Source organism: Chiloscyllium punctatum, chromosome 1 (genome assembly GCF_047496795.1).
Source record: "Chiloscyllium punctatum isolate Juve2018m chromosome 1, sChiPun1.3, whole genome shotgun sequence".
Classification (NCBI taxonomy): Eukaryota; Metazoa; Chordata; class Chondrichthyes; order Orectolobiformes; family Hemiscylliidae; genus Chiloscyllium; species Chiloscyllium punctatum.
The window spans coordinates 44108079-44134838 of NC_092739.1; the positions used below are offsets into that span (position 1 = coordinate 44108079).

Here is a 26760-nt window from a genome sequence, read left to right on the forward strand (position 1 = left end):
CCAACCTCGCTCCATCCGAACTTTCTGTCCTATGCTCCCTTAGGTCCAACCCCAACCTTGTCATCAAACCTGCTGACAAAGGGGATGCTGTTGTCGTCTGGCGTACTGACCTCTACCTCGCAGAGGCTGAGCGCCAACTCTCGGATTCCTCCTCCTACTTCCCCCTGGAGCATGACTACACCAATGAGCATCAAGCCATTGTCTCCAACACTGTGACTGATCTCATTTCCTCCGGATGCCTCCTCCCCACAGCTTCCAACCTCAGTCTCCCAACCCCGGAGGGCCCGGTTCTAACGACTCCCCGAACTCCACAAGAAGGACTGTCCCGGCAGGCCCATTATGTCAGTATGCTCCTGCCCCACTGAACTTATTTCCTCCTACCTTGAATCCGTCCTTACTCCTCTGGTTCACTCCCTCCCCGCCGACATCCGGGATTCCTCTGATGCCCTGTGAGACATTGACAGCTTTCAATTCGCAGGCCCTAACCACCTTCTATTCACCACGGATGTGCAATCTCTTTACACCTCCACCCCACACCAAGATGGCTTGAAAGCTCTTCGCTTCTTTCTCAAAAAGAGGCCTGAACAATCTCCATCCACCACCACTCTCCTCCGGCTGGCTGAACTTGTTCTCTCTCTTCTCTCTCTCTCAACAACTTCTCCTTTAACTCATCCCATTTTCTCCAAATCTAAGGTGTAACAAGGGGTACCCACATGGGTCCTAGCTATGCCTGCCTTTTCATGGGATTTGTGGAACATTTCTTGTTCCAGGTCTACCCGGGTCCCCTTGCACAACTGCTTTATCGGTACATCGATGACTACTTCTGTGTGGTTTCATGCTCTCGTCCTGACCTGGAAAAATTCATAAACTTCGCTTCCAGTTTCCATCCCTCCATCACCTTCACATGGTCCATCTCTGACACTTGCCTTCCTTTCCTTGACCTTTCGGTCTCCATTTCCGGCAATAGTCTATCCACCAATATCCATTACAAGTCCACTGACTACAATAAACAGCTTTGACAAAGGGTCAGTTAGACTCGAAACGTCAGCTCTTTTCTCTCCTTACAGATGCTGCCAGACCTGCTGAGATTTTCCAGCACTTTCTCTTTTGGTTTCAGATTCCAGCATCCGTAGTAATTTGCTTTTATCCAAATACCGTTTAGTTTTGCATGGTAATCCTAATGGACCACCTACTGATTGTTACCAGGCATTTAAGTTGTGCCAGTCTCTTAAAGTAAGCCCAACAAGCTCAATAGACTTTTATGTACTTTACTATCAGGTTTTCATACAGGTTGCCCAACTCTCACAGACTTACATCAGAAGACACTTGTTCAGGCATTCACATTCATTGCAAATGCTTTGTTGAAAATAATATATATGGACTAACAAAACTTAAGTATGGTATTAATTCACTGAATTCTTGGGCTAAAGTGTCTCCACACAGAAGATCAGTTGACAGAATTTAAACACTCGCAAGTTTTTCAATCCCTTTTTCAATATCACCATTTTCAAACCTTAATCTGATATGAAAAAATTCTTTACTTTGCAGTTATGAATCCAAACTGAAGTTCTTTTAAGATGTGTATTTTGTAGCATTGGGAAAACAAATTAACTAAAATGTAAACTGGGGAGCCAAAGCAACCTTTTTAAGCATCCGGGTGAGGGATCCCCAATGGCCCCAATCACCAGCAGCTCCAGTGGAAGACCAATGAACTGACATTACCTCATTGAGATTAAAATGCTCTTTCTCGACATATCCAAAGTATGGGAAGGGCAAAGCCAAATTTCATCTTTAAGCTGTTAGCACTGATTTTAGTGTGCCAAGGGACAACATCAGGGATTTAGGCACAGGTTAACCATTATTTTTGATCCACTGATACTAAATTGAGAACTAAAGGACAAAACATTACCCCAGAATGTACATTGAATTATGGCACATGGTGTCATTTTCTCATTTCCACCATTGTATGAAAGAAATAGTGCTGACAATAAGACAAAGGTTTATTTTATAAGATCGATTTCAAAATAATTTGACTTTATTTATTTTTAACTGTGATTAGAAACTTTGAAAAATATTAGTTAAATGGAGAAATTAAGCTTCAATTAAAATTCTGCCATATGCTAACAAAATTATTACACAAAGGATACTTAGAAAACTAATGGTGGTTGAGTTCAATGATATTCCTGGTGATTTTTTTCTAACATTAGTAGTCATGATTTCTTTGTTAATCACCCAATCTATGTCAAAACGTCACTGTACAAATAGAAGTTGGTGACAAACAAAACCAAAAGTTGCTGGAAAAACTCAGAAAGCAGAGTTAAAGTTTCAGGTCAGTGACCCTTCTTCAGAACCTTTCATTTAAACCCTGTGTTTTAGAGGGTCACTAAACGTTAATTCGGTTTTCTCTCCACAGATGCTGCCAGACCTCCTGAGCTTTTCCAGCAATTTCCAATTTTGTTCCTGATTTCCAGCATCTGCAGTTTTTTTTTTTGTTTGGTGACACTGGTGTCATCATTATACACTGGCACCACACTCAAAGTGGAAGCAGAATTCTAATGACATTGCCCCCAGTTGACTGGAGCAGAAACCAAATATTATATGCCAGATGTTGCTGTCTCTCCTTTGCTACCCCAAGATTTTTAAAATCAAGATTTCACTTGACTGGCATACAATGGAGGTCAGCAAGCACAACAGGTACAGTTCTTAGTCAAAGTTAAGACATGGGCAGCAGAATTTTGGATAATCAAGTTTGTGTGAGAGAAAAACCAGCAGAAGAATGTTGGAACACTCAAGTGCAGAAGTATTAAAATAATAAACAAACATTTAAGCAGATGAGTGGAAATACTGTAGTTAGTCTTAGCGATGGTGCAAAAGATTACTTTGTGGCCAAAATTATATTAAGGTTGCAAACAGAAGACTGTTCTGAAGAAAAGGACACAAAACAATGGCTTCAGTCTTCCCAATATCTCATTCAAAGACATTTCTGCTCATCCAGTATTGGACGTCAGACATGACGTCTAACAATTTAGCAACAGTGGAGGAATTGAGAGGTGTCGTTGAGCTGGAGCTGGATGCTGTCATTATACTTGTGAAAATACTGTGCTTTCAGCTGATGTCACCAACAGACTGTATGTAGATGTGCTAAACCAATGAAGACACCAGAAGGCGTTACAAGTGTTATGCTATCTATAATTAGGCAAATATAGAATCATGCAAAAGCAGTACAACATAAGAGACACAGTGAAGGAGAATGGCGTGGTTAACTGTGTCAAAGACTGCAGACAGGTTGAAAAGGTCAAAAAGGAACAACAAACCTTTATCAGAGTCAAATGAGGAGTCATTTGTGACAAATAAAACCATGAAAGAAAAGTCTTCTAAAAGATGAGGAACATATTTTGAATTCATTCATAGTATGTGGATGATACTGGCAAGACCAGCATTAACAGACCATACACATTGACCCTTGAGAAGGTGGCAGTGAGCCCCTTTTTGAACTGTTACAGTACTTTTTAGTGTAAGAACATACACGGTGCATTAGGGAGCATCCCTGGATTGTTATCCAGTGACAGCGAAGGAAGAATGATGTATTTCCAAGTTAAGGTGGTGTGTATAATACATTGGATGTCAAAGTCAATGAAGCAATTCTTTCTGGAATAAACATGGTGAGCATGCTAGTGCTAATCCCACAAAAGCTGCTTTGGTGTCTTGACAGTATGCACAGGATAGAAGATGATCTCATCCTGGATAGGGAATAAAAAGATATGAATTCCAGACATCAATGGAGAGTGATTGCCTTTGACATCAAGACAGTATTTGACCAATCTATGAGTCTTAATAAAATTCTGTCTTCTTTGCTGCAGATGACCCACATGCAGTTAGGGAGTGAATTCTGGGATATTGACCCAGTACGGATCTTGACCTTCTGTTCTGGAGGTCACTGCTGCACACAGACTTGGAGACCCGTGCAGTGGGTAAGAAAATTACAAAGAACACTGGTTCAGACTTGCACTTTGTAGATGGTTGGCATGGGATGCCATAGTTTGGATTTCAACAATGTTGACACTGTGGAATGTCATGGGAGGTGGAGATTGTTGTTGCTTGGTACTTGCTACATTTCCTTTTTAAATCTCCCATGTCTGCATTTGTCCAGGTATCACAACATGCAAGCTTGGCTTGCTTCCTTATCTGAGGAATTGCAAATCAAACTCAACACTATGCAATAATTAATGTACACTCTCACTTCTGATTTTCTAATGGAAGGAAGGTCATTGATGCAAGTAGCTGAAGATGGTTCAGTCACCATTCTAAAGAACTCCTACTGAAAAATCTGGGACTGGAGATGGTTAGACTTTGAGAATCACAATCATTTTTCTTTATGTTAGATATGATATCAGGTAGTGAAGAATTTTCCTCCTGATTTCCATTGTCCTTAATGTTATTGATGAATAATTATTCAAACACTATATTGATGTCAAGGGCAATCACTCTCTATTGACCACTGAAATTAAACTACTTATTCCATGCATTGACAAGGATACTTCCAAGAATGGAAGTTTTTGGTTTTTTTTTATTAGATTACTTATTTTAGATTAGATTAGATTAGATTACTTACAGTGTGGAAACAGGCCCTTCGGCCCAACAAGTCCACACCGCCCCGCCGAAGCGTAACCCACCCATACCCCTACATCTACATCTACCCCTTACCTAACACTACGGGCAATTTAGCATGGCCAATTCACCTGACCTGCACATCTTTGGACTGTGGGAGGAAACCGGAGCACCCGGAGGAAACCCACGCAGACACGGGGAGAACGTGCAAACTCCACATAGTCAGTCGCCTGAGGCGGGAATTGAACCCGGGTCTCTGGCGCTGTGAGGCAGCAGTGCTAACCACTGTGCCACCGTGGTTGTTGCAGAACCTAAACTAGGATTGCTATTGTGAGTAAATGTCACTTGATGGCACTGTCAATGACATTCTCTATCACTCAGTTCTTGATTGATAGTAGACTGATGGAAGCGTAACCGGCAAATTGATTTGTATTGCCTTTTGTGATCGAGACTTTCCATTACGTAATTGTCATTATGCTGGAACAATATCCTAGGGCCACTGCTGGTTCAGGAGCACAAGTCTTCAGTGTGGCAATTGAGATTAATTATTACTGCATCCAGTGTTCTCAGCTGTTTGTCTAATCACATGGAGTGAATCAAATTGACTGGAGCAGACACCTTAGGTGCTGGGGACCTCAAGAATAAACCTGGAAGCATCATCACCCAACACAATAAGCCTGACTTGAGAAATAATGTTGGGGATGCAAAACAGAAAGTATGAGTGGAAACCCTCTCTTCTACTGATGAAGTAAAACCAGCACGACAAAATTAAAACTCCCAGGAGAACAGTAGGCCCCTCCTGAAAGTAAACCTGATAACCCATCACCTTCCATTATGCTTAAAAAAACTGTTCTGATACCCACAGCTTGCTCCCCTCACAAAGAAGAGAAACAAGACTTCTGGCAAACTTGGCACACATTAGTTTTCCCTGCAACACACCAACGCCCCAAGTTCTCCCCGGCCATTACTGCATTCCCCTTTTCTCTCCCTTCAATCTTTCATTTGTACTCCTTTTCTTTCCTCTCCATCTTTCCTATCCATTATTCCTAACAGCATAAACTGATATTTGATATCCTGGATCAATAGTACATGGCATGAGCCACATTGAAACAGCAACACTCCAAAATTGATAAGGCTGGTAATTGAGGACTGTGGCAATGTCAGCATGTAATTAGAGAGGAGGATATAATAAAATGGTCAACAAGGGAGGAAATGTGTAATCTTGAACAGGGATGTAAATGAGAAGATTGTTCATTTGAACTTGCGGGGGATAGGGCAATAGGCAAAAGATGACAGTCACCTCTAAACGGGATGGTGGGATGAAGCAGTATTTTTTGGTCAAAAAGTATTGAAAAAAGATAGCACTTCATATATAACGTAGCCTTTGCTGAATGTAGTAATAATATATTTTAAAATACAATACTCACTAGCCTCCACAAAGGCCTTCAAAGCCTCTAGCTGCTCAGCCCCTGTTAACTGCAAGGCTTTTTCCAGGATTTGGCGATACCTTTTATTGGGGACAAAAAAAACACGGTCAGGAAACAAACCCTTGCAAACACAGTTCTTCCTCAAGATTATACTTCATGATTTTTAAGGAAGTGGCTTGATTTTAAAAGATGGTATAATTTACTGTTTTTTGTAAACTCTCAAACAATAGTTTGCATTAGAGAAGAATTAACATTACTAGCTTAAATTCTAAGCCACATGAATGAGGGAATCCTAGGTTAGTGTTAGATCACCTGGCCAAACTCAGCCAGAGGAATAGTAATAATGCAGCAGGAAACTGTATCTCACAAACAACATTAGTAAAGAAAGTACTTTAGCAGAGGATGAATAGGTTGCTTATAATCTATGTATATTATGCTACAGGCCTGATGTGAATTTAAATGTACTTGACCAGAAGAATTCATCCTGCAGAAATAATGGAAGGCTAAAAATGTATAAATATTGTTTAAAAATGCACAAATAATCAGAAAACACTCAGATGCATAAAATTATATTGCTTTGCAAGTTTCCAAAACTGCAAGCTGTGACCCAAGTGGAATAATGAGCTGAAATTTTGAGGTCACAAGATCAGAGAGGGCAATGGACGCTACGTAACTAATCCCCACCTTCATTGACACAGGCCTTCTATTCCAGCTTTCATAGCCATCCCACCCCTCACTCTCAGAGGGGGCATGACAGTTTTCAAGTCTCAACAGGATCATAATGGAAGAAGTTTGGGAGGAACGATCATTTACTTTGTACTCCTACCACTAAAACAATGCTGAATTAAAAACAAAATACTATGGATGTTGAACCCTGAAGTAAAACTAGAAATTACGAGAAAGCAGCAGTTGCTCCAAGAGAACCGATGGAGAGTGAAATAAATGTTAAAATTTGGGGTCAAATGTGACTCTAAATCAAGATTGGAACTGCATTTTCCACACTTGTAAACCCTGCTGCCAATCCACAGTCCTCACATCTTGTTCGGCTTGGACATTTAACCAGTTTTTACATTTTTATGGACCATTGCCTGCACATCTCTCTTTCATGGCGAACCCCCAAAACACCTGATTTTGCTGGTTGGCAAAATACCTGCGAACCTGGACAAATGATGGCCACATGAGATTCCAATCAATATGTATGTCAGCATGGATTTCCTGAGCTCATAAGTTCTTCTCATCTGGTTACAAATTGTAGAATTCTTGGGTATTGAAAGTACATGGTGCTTCATCATCAACATCTTTTATCACATTGAGGTCAAAAATTTGTAACCCATTCCCATTACTCCCAAGGAACACAACTTTATCATCATGATTTGGATATGCTGGTGCTGGACTGGGGTGTACAAAGTTAAAAAATCACACAACACCAGGTTATAGTCCAACAGGTTTAATTGAAAGCACTAGCTTTCGGAGTGTTGCTTCTTCTTCAGGTGGTTGTGGAGTACACAATTGTAAGACACAGAATATGCAGCAAAATTTTATAGTGAGAGTAAGTTTTGAGATTTACATATGAAGGAAGTGAAACTAACAGAGGAGAGACTTACCAAACAATCAAGGTAATTTTCAATGTATAATTTCAGTTACATCACACTGTAAACTTTTGCTATAAACTCTGTGTCCTACAATTGTGTACTCCACAACCACCGGAAGAAGAAGCAACACTCCAAAAAGCTAGCGCTTCCAATTAGACCTGTTGGACTATAACCTGGTGTTGTGTGATTTTTAACTTTATAGTGTGATTCCATGTCAGATAATGAAGATTTTCCCATCACATCCAATAACTTTTCCTGACCGTTTCCATTCCATGTCCTTCTCACTCAGTGTAACCCATGTTAACAGATCTGAAATCTCCCACTGACAGTCTAATGTGATGGTGCAATACTCGGTTAATTCTTTCTGACACCTCTCCTTCAATGAATGCCTTTACATTAATGCATAATAGCTTCAGATGGATGCACATAAAATAAATATTCATAACCTCAGGATTCCCCATTGTGCTGCAAATGAAGGAAATTTGAAGTTACCCAAAGTGCTAAATAGCACACATGCCATGTTCCTACATCAACAGTCATTGTTGACATGAAAGCAAATATGATAGTTAATTTACATATAACAAGGTCCCATGACCTATGAGACAAATAATTAAACAATTGTAATATTGGTTAATAAGCTGGGACTCCCCTGCTCTTCTACTGATGGTGGCGAGAAATCTTTTACATCCGCACTGCATCCAAGGATCCTAAGAGAGGTACCTATGGAGATAGTGACTGCTTTGGATGTAATTTTCCAAACATCTTTGGATTCAAGCAAAGTGCCAGAGGATTGGAAAACTACCAATGGGATTTCTCTATTCAAAAAGTGAGGCAGGGAAAAAAGTGGGTAACTATAGACTGATTAGGCTAACATCTATTGTTCGAAAAATGTTCAAAACAATTATAAAGAAAGTAATTGCAGCACAATTGTACAAGGTGCTGGTGAGACCATGTCTGGAGTACTAACAGCAGTTTAGGTCCCCTTACTTAAGGGAAGGTTTCATTTCTTTGAAGGCAGCTCAAAGAAGGTTCACTCACTAATCCCTGGCATGGAGGGATTGTTTTATGGGCAAAGGCTAAACAGTTTGGGACTCTACTCACTGCAGGTTAGAAGAAAGAAACTTAAAAGGGCTTGACAAGGTCAATGCTCAGAGGATGTTTCAACTCAGGGGGAAGTGTAGGACTAGAGAATATGATAAAGGGCCACCAATTTAGGGCTGAGACAAGGAGGAATTTCTTCTTTCAGAAGTTTGGGAGTCACTGGAACTCTTTGCCAGAGAACTGTGGAGTAGAATCCTGGTATATATTTAAGGCTGAGATAAATAGATTTTGATCAATGATCAAATCAAGGGATACAGGGAAAAAGGTAGGAAAGGGTACATGAAGAATGTCAGATCAGCCAAAATGCTACTGAATGACGGAGCAGGCTCAGAGGGCTGACTGGTCTACCCCTGTCTCTATTTCCTTTGGGGTGTACTCTTATTTTGATGAATTTCAACATTGTTGTACTTCCTCAAATAACAGTTTCGATTATTTTTCAGCTTAAGGTGTATATTGATTACTTTCAAGTTCAGAGGTGAGAATGTAACCTCTGAGCCAAGGCTGGGACTAATCAGGAATTCATGTAGAGGTTTTTTGAAACTTGTTATGGTTTTCTGATCTCCCCTACTACCACTGATAGAATTGTGAAACAACATTATCTCCTTCTTAAGATCATAATGTGACCCAACTTTCCTATTTTCTTCAGACATTCAGACATTCAACATTAAATTTTTCAATACTTTACTGATAAAGAGAACTTCTTTATATTTGTGAAATACTTCGATCTCATCTGGAAATTCCTTCCTCTTTACTGAGATGAAGGCAGAAAATCAGCCTCTCAAGCTCAGGGGTCAGCCTCAAATTCTTCCTCAGGACTCCCCATAATATCATACTTCTTTCATGTGTGATGGAGAACAAAGCAAAACAACACATCCACATATGGCATCATCAAGGTCAAATACAACTTTACTATCAGATCCTTAGATTTATGAACATTCTGTTAGCAACCACTTCCAATTCTAACGCCTGTAGAGGGCAACAACAGCTGATATTTCCTTCAACAGTTCTTCACACATCATCTTTTATCTGTCAAACTATTAGACCCCTTAATCCAACCTATTATTTTCCCGTTAATCATTTGGGCAGACCTCATGAATCTGACTCTGCAGCTGTCTTAAATATCTTCCCGAAATTCCAGGTTTAAATCCCGATTGGGGTCAACACCCGCTTTTACCCAAAGGGCTATTTAAAATAAGTACTTAAAATAAAAATGATTGGGAGTCACAAGACATTTCTTAACTACATACTTGGCAAATTAGCAAGCGTCTCTGGTAGAATGCATAATGTGCATAGATTATCAGAGAGGAAAACATAATTAAAGTAGACTTAACACTATTTAACCCGTAGTTTGGTCAGTAAAGCCATCTTTGAAAGAAACTCCTAATTCAAAATGTAGAGAGTAAAGCCTTTCCTTGCAATAAGAATCTGGAAAGCACCTGATTGAGATATATGAAATTATAAGGGGCACAGATAGAATAGATTGGAAGGAGCTTTTTCCTTCAGTGGAGGGGAGGGGATGGGATCAATAATTGGAGCATAGTTTTAAGATAAGGAGCAAGAGGTTTAGAGGAGATTTAGGAAAATTGCTTTACTCAAAGGATGGTGGGTGCCTGGAACTCATTACCTGAAACGGGTCGGAGAGGATTGGAACCATCAAAACATTTAAGAAGTATTTAAATGAATACTTCAAACATATGCATAACTTCAGGCCAAGTGTTGGAAAATGGGATTATGATAGATGCTTGATGATCAACAAGGACACTATGAGCTGAAGGGCTTTTTTCCATGCTGTAATACTGTATGACTCTTAACAAAAGGTTGTGACCACGTTACAATAAATTATCATTTCTGGTTTGCATTACCTATAACCATGGCAAAGCCAGACCATCGAAACAGATTTATTTAAAGCATGATGTTTCTCATTAAGATAATGATTTCAAACTATAAGACGGAGCATCTTCAGCTAATTACACCTCCAATAAAAATATGATTGTTAATTTTTTAGACTTTTCTTTTAAGCTTAATCCAACTGGAAAATGCTTGGAGTTACAAAGTGAATGCGAAAGAGCTGCATATGGCTTACAGCCACAGGTTATTGGCCTATTTGTGGTTACCTATGAATACCAAAAAGGAAGGGGATTCCATCATAGACTTCTTGGCTTCCCATTCAAATGTTCTCTTCACAGCAAATTAGTTCCCCCTCACTACTACTGCCTTCTCTTAGACAATATTGTTTAATAAATTGTTATCCATTTTAAAGAAGGTTTGTTTGCAGTAATTTGAGCTGAAAAAAATCTTTCAAAAACATAGATATAATGGTCTTACAACTTGCTAATGTAGCCCTGACCACCCAGCCATCCCACAAAAAACATTGGTACACAAAACAAACAGAAAAAAAGATTCCATCAACAGGAATAATCTTTAATAAGTTTATGAAACTACTCACACAAGATCTAGCCACTGCTAGCCAGGAGTCAATTCCACACATCAACTGCTCAAAAAAAAACTGGTCTCAAATCTTACCTCATGCTTATTTTTTTTTTACTTGTTTATTCCAATTATAGCTGAAAATGTGTTGCTGGAAAATCGCAGCAGGTCAGGCAGCATCCAAGGAGCAGGAGAATCGACGTTTTGGGCATGAGCAAAACATTGATTCTCCAATTCCAATTATAGAGTTATACAGCACAGAAACAAACTCTTCAGTCCAACTTGCCCATACTGAATAGATATCAAATACTGAACAAGTCCCACTTGCTAGCATTTAGCCCGTATTGTTCTAAACCCTTCCTATTCATATACCCATCCAGATGCCTTTTAAATGTTGCAATTGCACAAGCCTCCACCACTTCCCCTGGCAGTTTGGTCCATACACGCACCATCCTATGCATGAAAGAGTTGCCCCTTATGTCCCTTTTAAATCTTTTCCCTCTCACCTTAAACCTATGCCCTCTGGTTGGAACTGCCCTGTCCTGGTGAAAAGACTTTGATTATTCATCCTATCTATGCCCTTCATGATTTTATAAACCTCTCTAAGGTCACCCCTCAGCCTCTGATGCTCCAGGGGGAAAAGCCACAGCCTATTCAGCCCCACTCAAGAGCTCAAACTCTCTAATCCAGGCAACATCCTTATAAAGCTCTTCTGAACCCTTTCAAGTTTAACAACATCCTTTCAAAAACAGAGACCAGAATTGAATACAGTATTTTAAAAGCTGCCTGACAAATGCCCTGTACAGCCTAATTTACTCAATGCACTGAGGAATGAAAGCAAGTTTGTCAAATGTCTTCTTCACCATCCTGACAACCTGTGACTCTTTCAAGAAACTATGCACCTGCACTTGTAGGTCCCTTTGCTTGGCAACACTCTCCACGACCCTACCATTAATGGTACAAGTTCTGCCTTGATTTGACTTACCAAAACGTAATACTTCACACATTTATTTAAGTTATTCTCCATCAGGCACTCCTTGGCCCACCTGATCAAGATCCCACTGTACTCCGAGGTAACCTTCTTCTTTGTCCACTGCACCACAAAAGTTAGTGTTAACTGCAAACCTACAAACCATACCTCCTGTATTCACACCCAAATCACTCATGTAAATGATGAAAATCAGTGAACCATACACAGTCTTTGAGTCACACCACTGGTCATAGCCCCCCACCGCCCCCCAATCTGAAAGACAACACTTCACCACCATCCTGTCTTATACTTTCAAGCCCATTTTGTATCCAGCTTGCTAGTTTCCCTCGATCTCATGTGATCTAATGTTGTTAAACCCATCTACCAAGCAGAATTTTGTCAAATGCTTTGCTAAAGTCCATATACTGACTCTGTCTTCATCAATCTTCTTTATCACCTCTTAAAAAAGATCAATTAAGTTCATAAAACAGGATTTCCCATACACAAAACTATGTCGACTCTTCCTAATTCATCCTTGTATTTCCAAATGGATGTAAATCCTTTCCCTCAGAATTGCCTACAACAACTTACCCACCATGGACGTCAGACTCACTGGACAATAACTCCCTGGCTTTTCCTTGCCACCTTTCTTAAATAGCGGTAGTCAACATTAGCCAACATCTAGTCTTCTGGCACCTCACCCCTGGCTATCAATGATACAAATATCTCAGCAAGGGGCCCAGCAATTTCTTCCCTAGCTTCCCATAAAGTTCTAGGGTATATCCCCTGATCAGATCCCAGGGATTTATCCACCTTTATGCGTTTTAAGACATCCAACACCGGGCGGCACGGTGGTTAGCACTGCTGCCTCTCAGCGCCAGAGACCCAGGTTCAAATCCCGCCACAGGCGAATGACTGTGTGGAATTTGCACATTCTCCCAATGTCTGTGTGGGTTTCCTCCGGGTGCTCCTGTTTCTTCCCACAGTCCAAAAATGTGCAGGTCAGGTGAATTGGCCATGCTAAGTTGCCCGTAGTGTTAGGTGAAGGGGTAAATGTAGTGGAATGGGTCTGGGTGGGTTGCTCTTCGGAGGGTCAGTGCGGACTTGTTGGGCCGAAGGGCCTGTTTCCACACTAAGTAATCTATTAAACACCTCCTCTTGTATAACATGGATACTTTCAAGATATCACTATTTATTTCCCCAAGTTTTCTTGCTTCCATATGCTTCTCTACAGTAAATACTGACATGAAATACTCACTTAGCATTTCACCTATCTCCTGTGGTTTCACATGTAGACAGCCTTGTTGATCTTTAAGGAGCCCTTTTCCCTTAATGTATTTGTAGAATCTCTTTGCATTCTCCTTAACCCTATTTGCCAAAGATATCCCATGTCCCCTTTTTGCCATCCTGACTTCCCCAAGTATACTCCTACTGCCCTTACACTCCTCCAGAGATTCACTCTAACCAGATGTCTATTCCTGACATACGCCTCCTCCTTTTTTATTGACCAGAGCCTCAATTTCTCTAATCATCCAGCATTTCCTACATCTACCAATCTTGTCCTTCACACTAACAGGAACATATTGTCTCTTAATTCTCATTATCTCATTTTTAAAGGCCTCCCACTTTTCTACCATCCCTTTACCTGCAAATAGCATCTCCCAGTCAACTGCTGAAAGTTCTTGCTTGATACCATCAAAATTGGTCTTACCCCAATTTAGAACTTTAACTTTTGGATCAGGTCTATTCTTTCTCGTAACTATTTTAAAACTAATAGAATTATGCACACTAGCCCCAAAGTGACACCTCGTCACTTGCCTTTTCTTCACACATGGTCCAATTAAGGCACATACTTTATTACCAATTAACATTTTAAAAATCTGCATTTTATTGATTCTCTAACAAAATACATCAGTCTCACAAAATGCTATAGAAAATTTAGAGTAGTGAAGTCTTCAATTATTTTTGTTGCTTTCCTTTGAGCGTACTCCAATGCACCAATATTCTATTTGAAGCAGACTGTATTTCAAAATTAAAAACAAACAGTCTGTATTCCACCATCCAATTATTCCAAGAAACCATCAGGTATGACAAAACCTCTTGCTTTGCAACCAAATACCAAAAACATAACCACCTGGAAGAGATTGAAACTAAACATTTAACTAAAGTATTAAGGATGGCAAAGATGCAAAACGTACCCTGAGTTGGAGACTTCAACTTGCGTATCAACATACAACACAGGACTACTTGAATCCTAAATAGCATAAGCAGCAAATGATAAGTATGGTCAAACAATTCCACAACCAAATGTCCATATCTAAGCTCTACAGTCATGCCACAACCAGTCACAAATGGTGATGAAAATCACACAACTCATCGAAGGAGAAGGCTAAACAAATAGCCCCATCCTCAATGATGGGAGAGCCTTACACTTGTTCAAAAGATAAGATTCTTCAGCCATAAATTCTGAGCGCATGAACCATCTCACCCTCCGCCAAGGCTGCTCAGCATCACAGCTGACAATTTTCAGTCATTTTGATTCACTCCACTCCATACCAGAAACAGAAAAAGACACTGTATATATCAAAGGCTATTAGCCCTCACAATATTCTAGCAATATTACTGAATTTGTGCGCTCCAGAACTTGCTGCAACCCCAATCAAGTTTTTCCAGTACAGTTACAATAGGGGCATCTACAAAACACCGTAGAAAATTACCCAGATGAGTCCTCCATAGAAAAATTATGAGGAATCAAATCATAACACCTTAAGGTATAGGAGCAGAATTAGTGGCCCATCAAGTCTGTGCCATCATTGATCACAGCTGATATCTTTCTCAACCCCATTCTCCTACCTTCTCCCCATTATGTTCAACCCCCCCTTACCCATCAAAAATCTGTTTATCTTTGTATTAAATACACTCAATGATGTGGCCTCCACTGCGTTTTGTTACAAGAAACTCTACAGATTCACCACTTACTGGCTGAAATTTTAAAGAAATTCTCATCTCATTTCTAAAGGATGGTCCCTTCACTCGGAGTCTCTCTGACTAGTAGAAACATCATCTCCATGTTCACTCTATCCCAGGCCCCGCAATATTCTGTAAGTTTCATTTGAACTCCTCCCCCCCACTGCTCATTCTTCATTCCCAATCCATTCCTCTGGATTTTCCCCCATCCTTCCCCAAGGCCAGCACATTTAGCATAAATATGGGACCCAAAACTGCTCACAATATTCCAAACAGTTTGATCTATTGCTTAAACAACCTCAGAAGCACATTTCCCCTCTTGTACTCTAGCCCTCTTGAAATGAATGCGAACATTGCGTTTGCCTTCCTGTCAACTGAACGTGCATGTTAACCTTAACAGAATCTGAATGAGGATTCCATCACCCCTTGTGCTTCCGATTTCCAAAGCCTTTCCCCATTTCGTGAACAGTCAACACTTTTATTCAACCAAAGTGCATAACCACACACGTTCTGATATTATATCCCATTCACTATTTCTTTGCCCATTCTCCTAGCCTCTCCAAGTCCATCTGCAGCCTCCCCGCTTCCTCAACATTACCTGTCCCTCCACCTTCCTTCAAGTTATCCACAAACTAAGCAACAATGCCCTCAGCTTCTTCATCCAGATGATTAATGCGTACCATGAATAATTGTGGTCTCAACTCTGATCCCTGTAAAACTCCATTAGACACAGAGTGCCATCCTGAAAAAGTCCTTTTTATTCCCCCATTGTGCCAGTCAGCCATTTCTTCTATCCATACCAGTACCTTGTCCCTAACACCATGGGCTCTTATCTTATTTCACAGCTTTCTGCGCAGCACCTTGTCAAAGACCTTCTGGGAAGCCAAATAAATCATGTCCACTAGTTCTCTTTTGTCTAAGTTGCTTGTTACCTCCTCAAAGAATTCGAATAGATTTGCCAAGCATGACCTCTCATTGACAAATTCATGAAGATTCAGCCCTATTTACCAAGCACTTCCAAGTGTTCTGCAATCTCTTCCTTACTATCCTGAAAACTGGTCAATTACCATCAGATCGATCTAGTCTCACTCATCAGTTACGTGTCACCAAGAGTACTAACGAACAGCATTAGCTAGCAATAACCTGCATCAACCATCTTCAGCTGCTTTATCAATGACCTTCCCTTCCATCAGAAGATCTGCAGTGGGAGGTCCACTGATGACTGCACAATGTGCAGCACCATGACTCCTCAAAGTGGAACAGTTTATGTATGAATGCAGCAAGACCTGGACATATTCAGAGCTAACAAGTGGGAAATAACATATGTGTCATACAAGTTCCACACAATGACCATCTCCAATAAGACAGAATCTATCCATTGTCCCTTGATATTCAATGGTATTACCATTGCTGAAATCCCTCACTATCAACACCCTGGAGATTACTTTGACTCAAAACTGTATGGAGTAGCCATGTAAATACTGTGGTCTCAAGCGCAGGTAAGAGACTAAGAATCCTGCAATAAATAACTCACCTCCTGACTCCTCAAAGCCTGTCCACCATCTATAAAGCAGAATGCATGATGGAATACTCCCCACTTGCCTGGATGAGTGCAACTCCAACCACATAAGAAAATTGACACCATGCAAGTCAAAGCAATCTACTTGTTTAGCACCAGATCCATAAACACTCACTCTGTTCACCACAAATGCACAGTACCCTCTGTGTTTACAATCACAATACACATGGCAGAAATTTTCTAAGGCTCCTTAGACAGCATCTTCAAAATACTTAAGTACTACCACCTAGAAGGATAAGGGCAACACCTATCTGGGAACGACTCGACCTACAAGGTCCTGTTCAAACCACTCATCATCCTGATTTAGGAATATATCATTTGGTCAAAACCTGGAACTCCACCCCCTAACTATATAGTGGGTATAATTACAACAAAAGTACTGCAGCAGTTCAAGAAGGCAGCACACAACCACCTTCTCAAAGGCAATTAATGTTGGGCAATAAATGCTGTCCCAGTCGCAAAACCCACCTCTATGGATGAATACAAACAAAAAGTGCCCTCAAATTTTCTAATTCTAATGTGAAATCTTTTCTTTTCCCTTGACTGGTTAAATAAAGATTCATATTCTATCTTGTATGCAAAATATTTCTTTGGGTCCAATTTTCCAAGATGAAATCCGTAGTGAAAGAGACTGGGAAGGTCCTTGCAAGGATCACTGAAGGCTGTGCCACCATAAATCATAAGATCATATGACATTCTGTCTTAAGTGTATTAATTATTATTAATACTTAATATTATGCTTCTGTAGGCCTAATCTTTTTTAAAACCACCCTAAATTTGGACTGTCAAAAAATGTAATTGAATGCTTGATGTTATGTTTTAATGAAATAATTCATTTTGGAACAACTCCCATGTGAAAGTGTATCAATGCCATTTTAAGTTGAAATATAATCACTTGTATATAACTTTAATATGTTCTCAACAGAAAGCAAATTCAAGTGACTTTCAGCAGTTAAAACATGCAATTAACTTCATTTCACTAAAATGGATACAGGATATATATACTGTGTAAAATTAAGGTGATTTTCTCAGAAACTGTTCTTCAGATTTTTAAGAGTTTCAATTTTTTACTACCAATTTCTCCTCCTCCTCCACTGAAGCAGTTTGCCACAGCAAGTTCGAGGTTATCATTTTTTCTCCTTTTGGACATCCTCTCTCTGGAACTCTGATGAAGAGTCATCCAGACTCTAAACATGAGCTTGCTCTCCCCTCCATGGATGCTCCCTGACACTGATCGCCAGCATTTTTTGTTTTCAGTACAGATTCCATCATATGCAGTAATTTGCTCCTCCTCTCTGTGGAGATTCCTAGCCCTTTTCCAGGAAATAACAATCAAGAAACCGTTAAAAAAAATCCCAAGTAAAAGTAGGAAGTGTTGTATTTCCCCATCTTCTTTTTGTGCAGGTCTACTTGTACCTTCCTCAGCACTAACAACCTCGAATGAAAATATAAAAACTATACTATTCGTTCACAATTAAAGAGCACAGCAATTGCGCTCACTTCAGTGTCCAGAGCCCGGGACCACGCAACAAATACTGTGGTCAATAATGGCACTCGCATTTTGTATCAGTAAATCCAGTGTTTCAAGGATAAGCCCCATGGCTACTGGTAGCCCCGAGTGATTGGTCATTCTTGATGTAAGGGGACACTGTATGTTTGCAGGAGATTTGACTGTAACGGTTATGACATTTTAGCCTAAATCTGCGCACCATGAATCCCTCTCAGGGTGCCCAACTACGGTTTTCACAACAACAGTCATCAATCTCATCACAAGTTGCAGATTGGACCCGGGACGATCATGATCGGTTTAGTTTGATATCGCTGCAGCGCAGGGTGGGCAGATTCTTAAATCTGGAACCTATGAATGGCGGGAGCGAGAATCTCTGTGGTCGATCATTTTGGCAACAAATGGCTAATTAGTAACAATAATGATGCTTATATTAGTGAAAACTGACGATAAAGGACGTAACGCCCTCCCAAACGCGAAATAAAATTATTCTTAATCGCAGGTAGCAAGAGGGGAAGACAGTTTTGGTCGTCAAAGGCTGACACAAGCAATCCCGTGGAGCCCGGGGACACAGTTGGACAACAGCCTGGGGGAAGCTGGCGGAGTGTCTCTGCCACGGGAACCGCTCATCAGGCTGGGGGGCGGCTGCGTGCGGGCCTACAGGACGGCCAAGCTCCGGGGACTGCGGGCCGGGACTGCGGGTGGGATCGGCCTGCCGCCTCTACACACTCGCCCAGTTTCTCCCCCCACCCCCGGTTTCACTCACTTGCCGGCCAGATCCTTGTGGGAACCGCTGGAGTTCATCAACACAGTCAACTCCTGCTTCATCGACGCCGCCATATTTTCCCTCCCTCCGACAAGGAGCTTCGGCTGGAAGCAAGAGCTTTTCACTCTGTCCGTCATCCGGGCAGCAGCGCCACCCGCCTATTGGAGGTCTTACTACAGTCCTCCAGAAAAGCAGGCGCGCAGCCCCTAGTGGCCCCTAGAATAGAAACTTGCCTTTAACATCTATGTTTGCAATTGTTGTCCCCTTACCAAGTGGGACAACAATCGTCTTCCCATCACAGTCTGTTCAATAGAAACAAGCTGGGACATTTTTCACTGGAGCACAGGAGGTTGAGGGGTGACTTTATAGAGGTTTATAAAATCACGAAAGGCATAGATAATTTGAAATGCAAACGTTTTCCCCCTAGGATGGGGAGTTCAAAACTAGGGGACATATTTTAGTGGGCGGCACGGTGGCACAGTGGTTAGCATTGCTGCCTCACAGCGCCGGAGACCCGCGTTCAATTCCCGCCTCAGGCAACTGACTGTGTGGAGTCTGCACGTTCTCCCCGTGTCTGTGTGGGTTTCCTCCGGGTGCTCTGGTTTCCTCCCACAGTCACAAAGATGTGCAGGTCAGGTGAATTGCCCGTAGTGTTAGGTAAGCGGTAAATGTAGGGGTATGGGTCGGTTGCGTTTCGGCTGGTCAGTGTGGACTTGTTGGGCCGAAGGGCCACACTGTAATGTAATCTAATCGAGAAAGTTATGAAATATTCAGCTGGCTGGGCAGCGTCCGTGCAAAAAGAGACAGTTGTGTTTTAAATAAGATATGAATTCTTTGCTGTTGAAATAGTATTGAAATGGGGAAGGAACCATAGAAGGGAAGGTTTGAGAGGGGGGTAGAAGGCAGGAGAGAGTGAAAAGATGACCTGAAAGAAAGTCGAACGGTAATATTGCAGGAATAGGATCATCTTGTTGCGGTTTGTTTTTGTTTTGCACTTTGCAGGCTAATTCGTAAGAATTTAAAAATGTGTTGCTGGAAAAGCGCAGCAGGTCAGGCATAATGTCCGAAATGTCGATTCTCTTGCTCCTTTGATGCTGCCTGACCTGCTGCGCTTTTCCAGCAACACATTTTTAAGCTCTGATCTCCAGCATCTGCAGTCTTCACTTTCTCCTAATTCATAAGAATGCCAATTTAAATCAACCGCTTTTCATCATTTATATAAATGATTTGGATGTGAGCATAAGGGGTATAGTTAGTAAGTTTGCTGATGACATTAAAATTGGAGGTGTTGTGGATCGCGAAGAAGGTCACCTTAGATTACAACGGGATCTTGATCAGATGGGCCAAAAGGGTGCGAAGTGGCAGATGGAGTTTAATTCAGATAAATGCAAGGTGCTGCATTTTGGGAAAGCAAATCTTAGCAGGACTTATACACTTAATGGTAAGGTCCTAGGGAGTGTTGCTGAACAAAGAGACCTTGGAGTCACAGATTAGATTACTTACAGTGTGGAAACAGGCCCTTCGGCCCAACAAGTCCACACTGCCCCGCCAAAGCACAACTCACCCATACTCCTACATTTACCCCTTACCTAACACTACGGGCAATTTAGCATGGCCAATTCACCTGACCTGCAGATCTTTGGACTGTGGGAGGAAACCCACACAGACACAGGGAGGACATGCAAACTCCACACAGTTAGTTGCCTGAGGCAGGAATTGAACCCAGGTCTCTGGCACTGTGAGGCAGCAGTGCTAACCACTGTGCCACCGTGCCGCCCAAATAGGATAATGAAGAAAGCATTTGGTATGCTTTCCTTTATTGGTCAGAATATTGAGTTCAGGAGTTGGGAGGTCATGTTGCAGCTGTATTGGACATTGGCAAAAGTAAGGACTGCAGATGCTGGAAATCAGAGTCTAGGTTAGAGTGGTGCTGGAAAAGCACAGCAGGTCAGGCAGCATCCGACAAGCAGGAAAATCAATGTTTTAGGCAAAAGCCTAAATTGTGTACAATTCTGGTCTCCTTCCCATCGGAACGATGTTGTGAAACTTGAAAGGATTCAGAAAGTATTTACAAGGATGTTCCAGGGTTGGAGGATTTGAGCTACAGGGGGAGGTTGAATAGGCTAGGGCTGTTTGCCCTGGAGCATCGGAGGCTGAGGGGTGACCTTATAGGGGTTTAATAAAATCATGAGGTGCATGGATAGGATAAATAGACAAAGTCTTTTCCCTGGGGTGGGAGAGCCCAAAACTAGAGGGCATAGGTTTAGGGTGAGAGGGGAAAGATATAAAAAAGACCTAAAAGGCAACGTTTTCACACAGAGGGTGATACGTGTATGGAATGAGCTGCCAGAGCAAGTGGTGGAGGCTCATACAATTGCAACATTTAAAAGGTATCTGGATGGGTATATGAATAGAAAGGGTTTGGAGGGATATGGCCAGGTGCTGGCAGGTGAGACGAGAATAGATTGGGATATCTGGTCGGCAAGGAAGAGTTGGACCGAAGGTCTGTTTCTGTGCTGTATATCTCTATGACTCTATGACTGTATTCAGAGATTTTATTATACACTTCTCTAGCATATGAGACCTAAACCCAGCCTTTAGGGACATTGTGCCCCAAGAATACCAAATTAATGGAATAAACAAATATATTATCTGAGACGAGAGTGCTTTTTTTTAGCATGGAGATTCTGATTGGCTTTGATAAAGTATTAAATCTTGTTTTAATACTTTATCTGGACAAAACCTTTTCCCTCACTGTAACCACTCCCTTTACCTATTGTTCCAAAGCATGTTGTTACTCAATTTCTTCCCTCTTTGACCCTAACCCAGGCAGGTTTTTTTAATGAAACCCTCCCACCTTTCAATGCCATGTAACCAGTCAGAGGTCTACCCTCCCTCAGTTATGAATAAGTGTTTTTTGACTCGACAGTTAACTCTGTTTCTACAGATGCTGTCAGACCATTTGGGTATTTGTAGCATTTTGTTTTTATTTCAATATTCCAACTTCTGCATATTTTGCCATTATTTCACAGTTTAATGTCTATTGGAACACAGATAGGACCTCTCTAGAGATCAAATGGACTTGAAGGGCCATCATCAATTGACATTATCTTCCAATTTAATCAAGAAAGATTGAGTTTTAATGTGATTTCTCTAATAATTTACAATGAATGATTGTTTTCAGTTGTGCCTGATCTCTCCATTTCTACCTTAATAAAAAAAAAGTACGTAAAGGATTGAAATTGTTTGGAAACAATGGCCTTTTAATTAGAAAGGAGAAATATAAGAAAGAGTTGACATTCCTGATCATTTTCTGTTAATCCCTGCTGGAACTAGGGATGTGAAGTAAAATAGAATACAGATTAACTCTAATAATTCCACTCACTTTTGGATATCCTGACCGCAGTAACTGTCTATGGCTAAAGACAAAGAGGGTTCTTTGTCTAAATACCAGGTGACTGCTGGAGCCTGCGTGGTTTATCATCTTCAGGACAGGAGGGAGTGGAGTAGAAAATGTGTGAATGCAATGAATTTACTGAATTTAGCTATAGGTTGAAATTCAGAAAATACTAAAATCATTTCATAATAATCTCCACTGGATAAGGAGCAGAGAATAGCATCAGTCCTTGGACTGATCACTCACTTCTTACCTCCACATGTCCCCATCTTTCCTTGGCTTAGCAGAATGTAGTAAGTGCAGCTGCTCTACCTCACCCAAGAATTTCCACTCTCTCAGACAAGAACTTGGCAGATATGAAATAGATTCTAAAAGATAGTCCTGCATAAGCAGATATATAACTTCTGCCTTTTCGCACAAGGAAAATTCTGATCAGAGAAATGAATTTAGGGCTGAGCAATAAATGCTAGTGTTACCAACAGTGCACATATCGCAAAAGATATTAATTAAAGCTATTATTAGTATCATAATGGTTGTTTGCTGTGCTGCTATTTACAGAAATAAGTAAACCTATCCCTGGTCGACATATAGCTATTTACCACTGCAGAGAAAGCATTAATCAAAATTTCTTATTGATGTCTGAGCAGCCTATTCACTGTTTAAAGTCAGCAATGATTAATGATTTTGATAAGATCATTCCAATCCAGTTATGTTTCAGATTGTGTTTTGAACTTTTATAAAGTTCAGTCCACATGTTTATGTTTAGAAATTTAGTTCTGTATATTTATAATTATCGGTTTATATACGTCATAATGGAGGTGATCCAATAGTGTTGAAATTGTACACAGTCAGTTCCTCTACTGTTGTGAGTAATAGTCAGAGTTGCTTGATGTGCAGATAGAATCCCTATTCCGTGAGGTAGTGCTATGATAGCCATTAATAATACTCTCAACGTAATGATCCGATAGCACACTTAGTGTGTAACATAAAGCACCTGTGCCTCAATAAAACAGAATTTGTCTGTGTTACTTACATAGTCTACATACGGTAAATCTGCACTTGTAATAAAGGTGCTAATTTTTAGCAGATTTTACCCATTTTACCCAGCCATGGCATTCTCCATCTATCTGAAACTCTCAATCATATTATAATAGTCTAATCTTGACTATTCCATTGATTTCTTGTCCAGTCTTCCTTCCTCTGCACACCATAACTTTCAACATGTCCAAAATCTTGTTGTTTCCTGTCAAACATCCTGTGTGACTGTGATTTTGTTGTGTATCACTTTGAAAGGGGAAAGATCGGCTGAATAAACCTTTGGATAGTATTTGGAGTAAATAAAGTAGTTTAGGAAAACTAGTTGAATTAATCCAGCATATTAAGGTTGCTTGGAGTCAGACATGTTAATAGAACAGATAGGACTCCAGAAAGGACAACAGGTAAAAACAAATGGTTCCTTTCATATGAGAAAAAGGGCAGATATGCTATCATAAAATATTAAGTCATTGTATTGGACAAGTAAACAGATATATTTCTAATAATAAAGGTTAAGTGCCTCCTCAAAACAAGATTAGAGACATAGCAGTTGCCATCTGTTTATCTCCCCTCCTTCCTGTGTATGTGCCCTGGTGTTAATCTTACTATTCAGATGTCAAAGACAGAATCTGACAATGATTGGAAGAATGGATTCACATTCTTGGTGATTGGTACATTCCAATAAGGTAATGCGAACGTAAATGTAATATAACAGCTCAGGGAAGATCCATTTTCCCCATGGGAAGAGTGCGTCTCACTTGCATGTGCATGAATAAACAATGGTTAAGCTTCCACATATCTCTGTCTGTTTTTTATGGGTGAAAATGATTTTAAGAGAAAACCTCCCCGAAAACCTGTTCACCTCTCTGCAGACTTAGACTTTTCCTGTCCTGCTCAATCATCAATGCTGAGCTCACTGATTTACATTGGCTGCTGGTCCTAAACACATCTGTTATGAAGTTCTTATAGAGTCAGAGAGATGTACAGCACGGAAACAGACCCTTTGATCCAACATGTCCATGCCGACCAGATATCCCAACTCAACCTAGTCCCACCTGCCAGCACCCAGCCCATATCCCTCCAAACCCTTTCTACTCATATATCCATCCAGATGCCTTTTAAATGTTGTAATTGTACCAGCCACGACCACTTCCTCTGGCAGCCCATTCCATACATGCACCAACCTCTCCATGAAAAAGGTGCCCCTTAGGTCCCTTTTATATCTTTCCTCTCTCACCCTAAACCTATGCCCCCTACTTCTGGACTCCCCCACCCCAGGGAAAAGACCTTGTCTATTTACCCTATCCATGCCCCTCATGATTTTATCAACCTTTATAAGGTCACCCCTCAGCCTCCAACACTCTAGAGAAAACAGCCCCATCCTATTCAACCTCTCCCTGTAGCTCAAATCCTCCAATCCTGGCAACATTCTTGTATATCTTTTCTGAACCCTTTCAAGTTTTGCAACATCCTTCCGATAGGAAGGAGGCCAAAATTGCACACAATATTCCAAAAGAGGCCGAACCAATGTTCTGTACAGCCTCAACATGACCTCCCAACTCCTGTACTCAATTCTCTGACCAATAAAGGAAAGCATACCAAACGTCTTCTTTACAAGTCTATCTACTGTGACTCCACTTTCAAGGAGCTATGAACCTGCACTCCAAAGTCTCTTTGTTCAGCAACATTCTCCAGGATCTTAACATTAAGTGTATAAATCCTGTTAAGGTTTGCTTTCCTAAAATGCAGCACCTTGTATTTATCTAAATTAAACTCCATCTGCTACTCCTCAGACCAGTGGATCATCAGATCAAGATCCCTGTTGTAATCTGAGGTAACCTTCTTCGCTGTCCATGACAACTCCAATTTTGGTGTCATCTGCAAAGTTACTAACTGTACCTCTTAAGCTCACATCCAAATCATTTACATAAATGACAAAAAGTTGTGGACCCAGCACCGATCCCTGTGGCACTCCACTGGTCACAGGCCTCCAGTATAAAAAGGAAACCTCCACCACGACCCTCTGTCTTCTAGCTTTGAGCCAGTTCTGTATTCAAATGGCTAGTTTTCCCTGATTTCCATGAGATCTAACCTTGCTAACCAGTTTCCCACGGGGGACCTTGTCAAATGCCTTACTGAAGTCCATATAGATAATGTCTACCACTTTGCCCTCATCAATGCTCTTTGTTACTTCTTCAAAAAATTTCAAGTTTGTTAGACATGATTGCCCATGCACAAAGCCATGTTGACTGTCCCTAATCAGTCCTTGCCTTTCCAAATACATGTACATCCTGTCCCTCAGGACTCCCTCCAATAACATGCCCACCATCAACGTCAGGCTCACTGGCCTCTAGTTCCCTGGCTTGTCCTTACTACCTTTCTTAAATAGTGGCACCACATTAGCCAATCTCCAGTCTTCCGGCACCTCAACTGTGACTATCGATGATACAAATATCTCAACAAAAGGCGCAGCAATCACTTCCCTAGCTTTCCACAAAGTCCTAGGGTAGACCTGATCGGGTCCTGGGGATGTATCTTTTATGCATTTCAAGACATCCAGGCTGTTCCTCCTCTGTAATATGGACATTTTTCAATATGTTACCATCTATTTCCCTACATTCTATATCTTCCATGTCTTTGTCCACAGTAAACACTGAATTTAAATGAATTGAATTTAATTAATTGAATTGAATTAAATTGAATTAAATTTATTGTCATGTGTACCGAGGCACAGTGAAAACCTTTGTCTTGCGAGGATTACAGGCAGATCACAAAGTTGAGCAGCATAGATAAGTAAATAATAGTTAAACAGCAGCAAAAACCAGAACTCAGTTACAGGCAAATGCTAAGAGTTTGTGAGTCCATTCAGAATTCTAACAACAATAGGGTAGAAACTGTTTCGAAACTGGTTAGTGTGTGTTCAGGCTTCTGTACTTTCTCCCAGATGGTAGAGGTTGTAGAAAAGCATAGCCAGGGTGGGATGGATCTTTGAGAATGCTGGCGGCCTTTCCTTGACAGCGGGCCTGGTAGATGGATTCTATAAATGGGAGGTTGGCCTTTGTGATTGTCCGGGCTGAGTTCACCACTCTCTGTAACCGTCTCATCTTGAATGGTACAGTTGCCATACCAGGTAGTGATACATCCAGACAGAATGCTGTCGATGGCGCACCTATAAAAGTTGGCAAGGGTATTTGCTGTCATGCCACATTTCCTCAGTTGCCTGAGGGAGAAGAGACATTATTGGGTCTTTGTAACCAGTGTGTCCATGTGAAGAGTCCAATAAAGCTTGTTGTGGATGACCACTCCCAGGAGCTTGACACTCTCCACTCTTCCACCTCTGAGCTATTAATATGTCGGGGGATGAGTAACATCCCGTCAAAAGTC

At 41.0% G+C, this 26760-nt stretch overlaps 1 protein-coding gene across 1 annotated transcript in view; it reads right to left on the reverse strand.

Annotated features, from left to right (window-relative positions):
- cops4 (COP9 constitutive photomorphogenic homolog subunit 4 (Arabidopsis)) overlaps positions 1 to 19065 on the reverse strand; it is a 68146-nt gene extending 49081 nt beyond the window's left edge. The window contains exons 1-2 of the mRNA XM_072551986.1: positions 18945 to 19065; positions 6036 to 6115 (exon numbers count right to left, since the gene is read on the reverse strand). Coding sequence (XP_072408087.1) covers positions 6036 to 6115; positions 18945 to 19018 — 154 coding nt within the window. The 5' untranslated portion in view covers positions 19019 to 19065. The remainder of the gene's footprint in view (positions 1 to 6035; positions 6116 to 18944) is intronic.
- Between the last annotated feature and the right edge of the window lie 7695 nt (positions 19066 to 26760).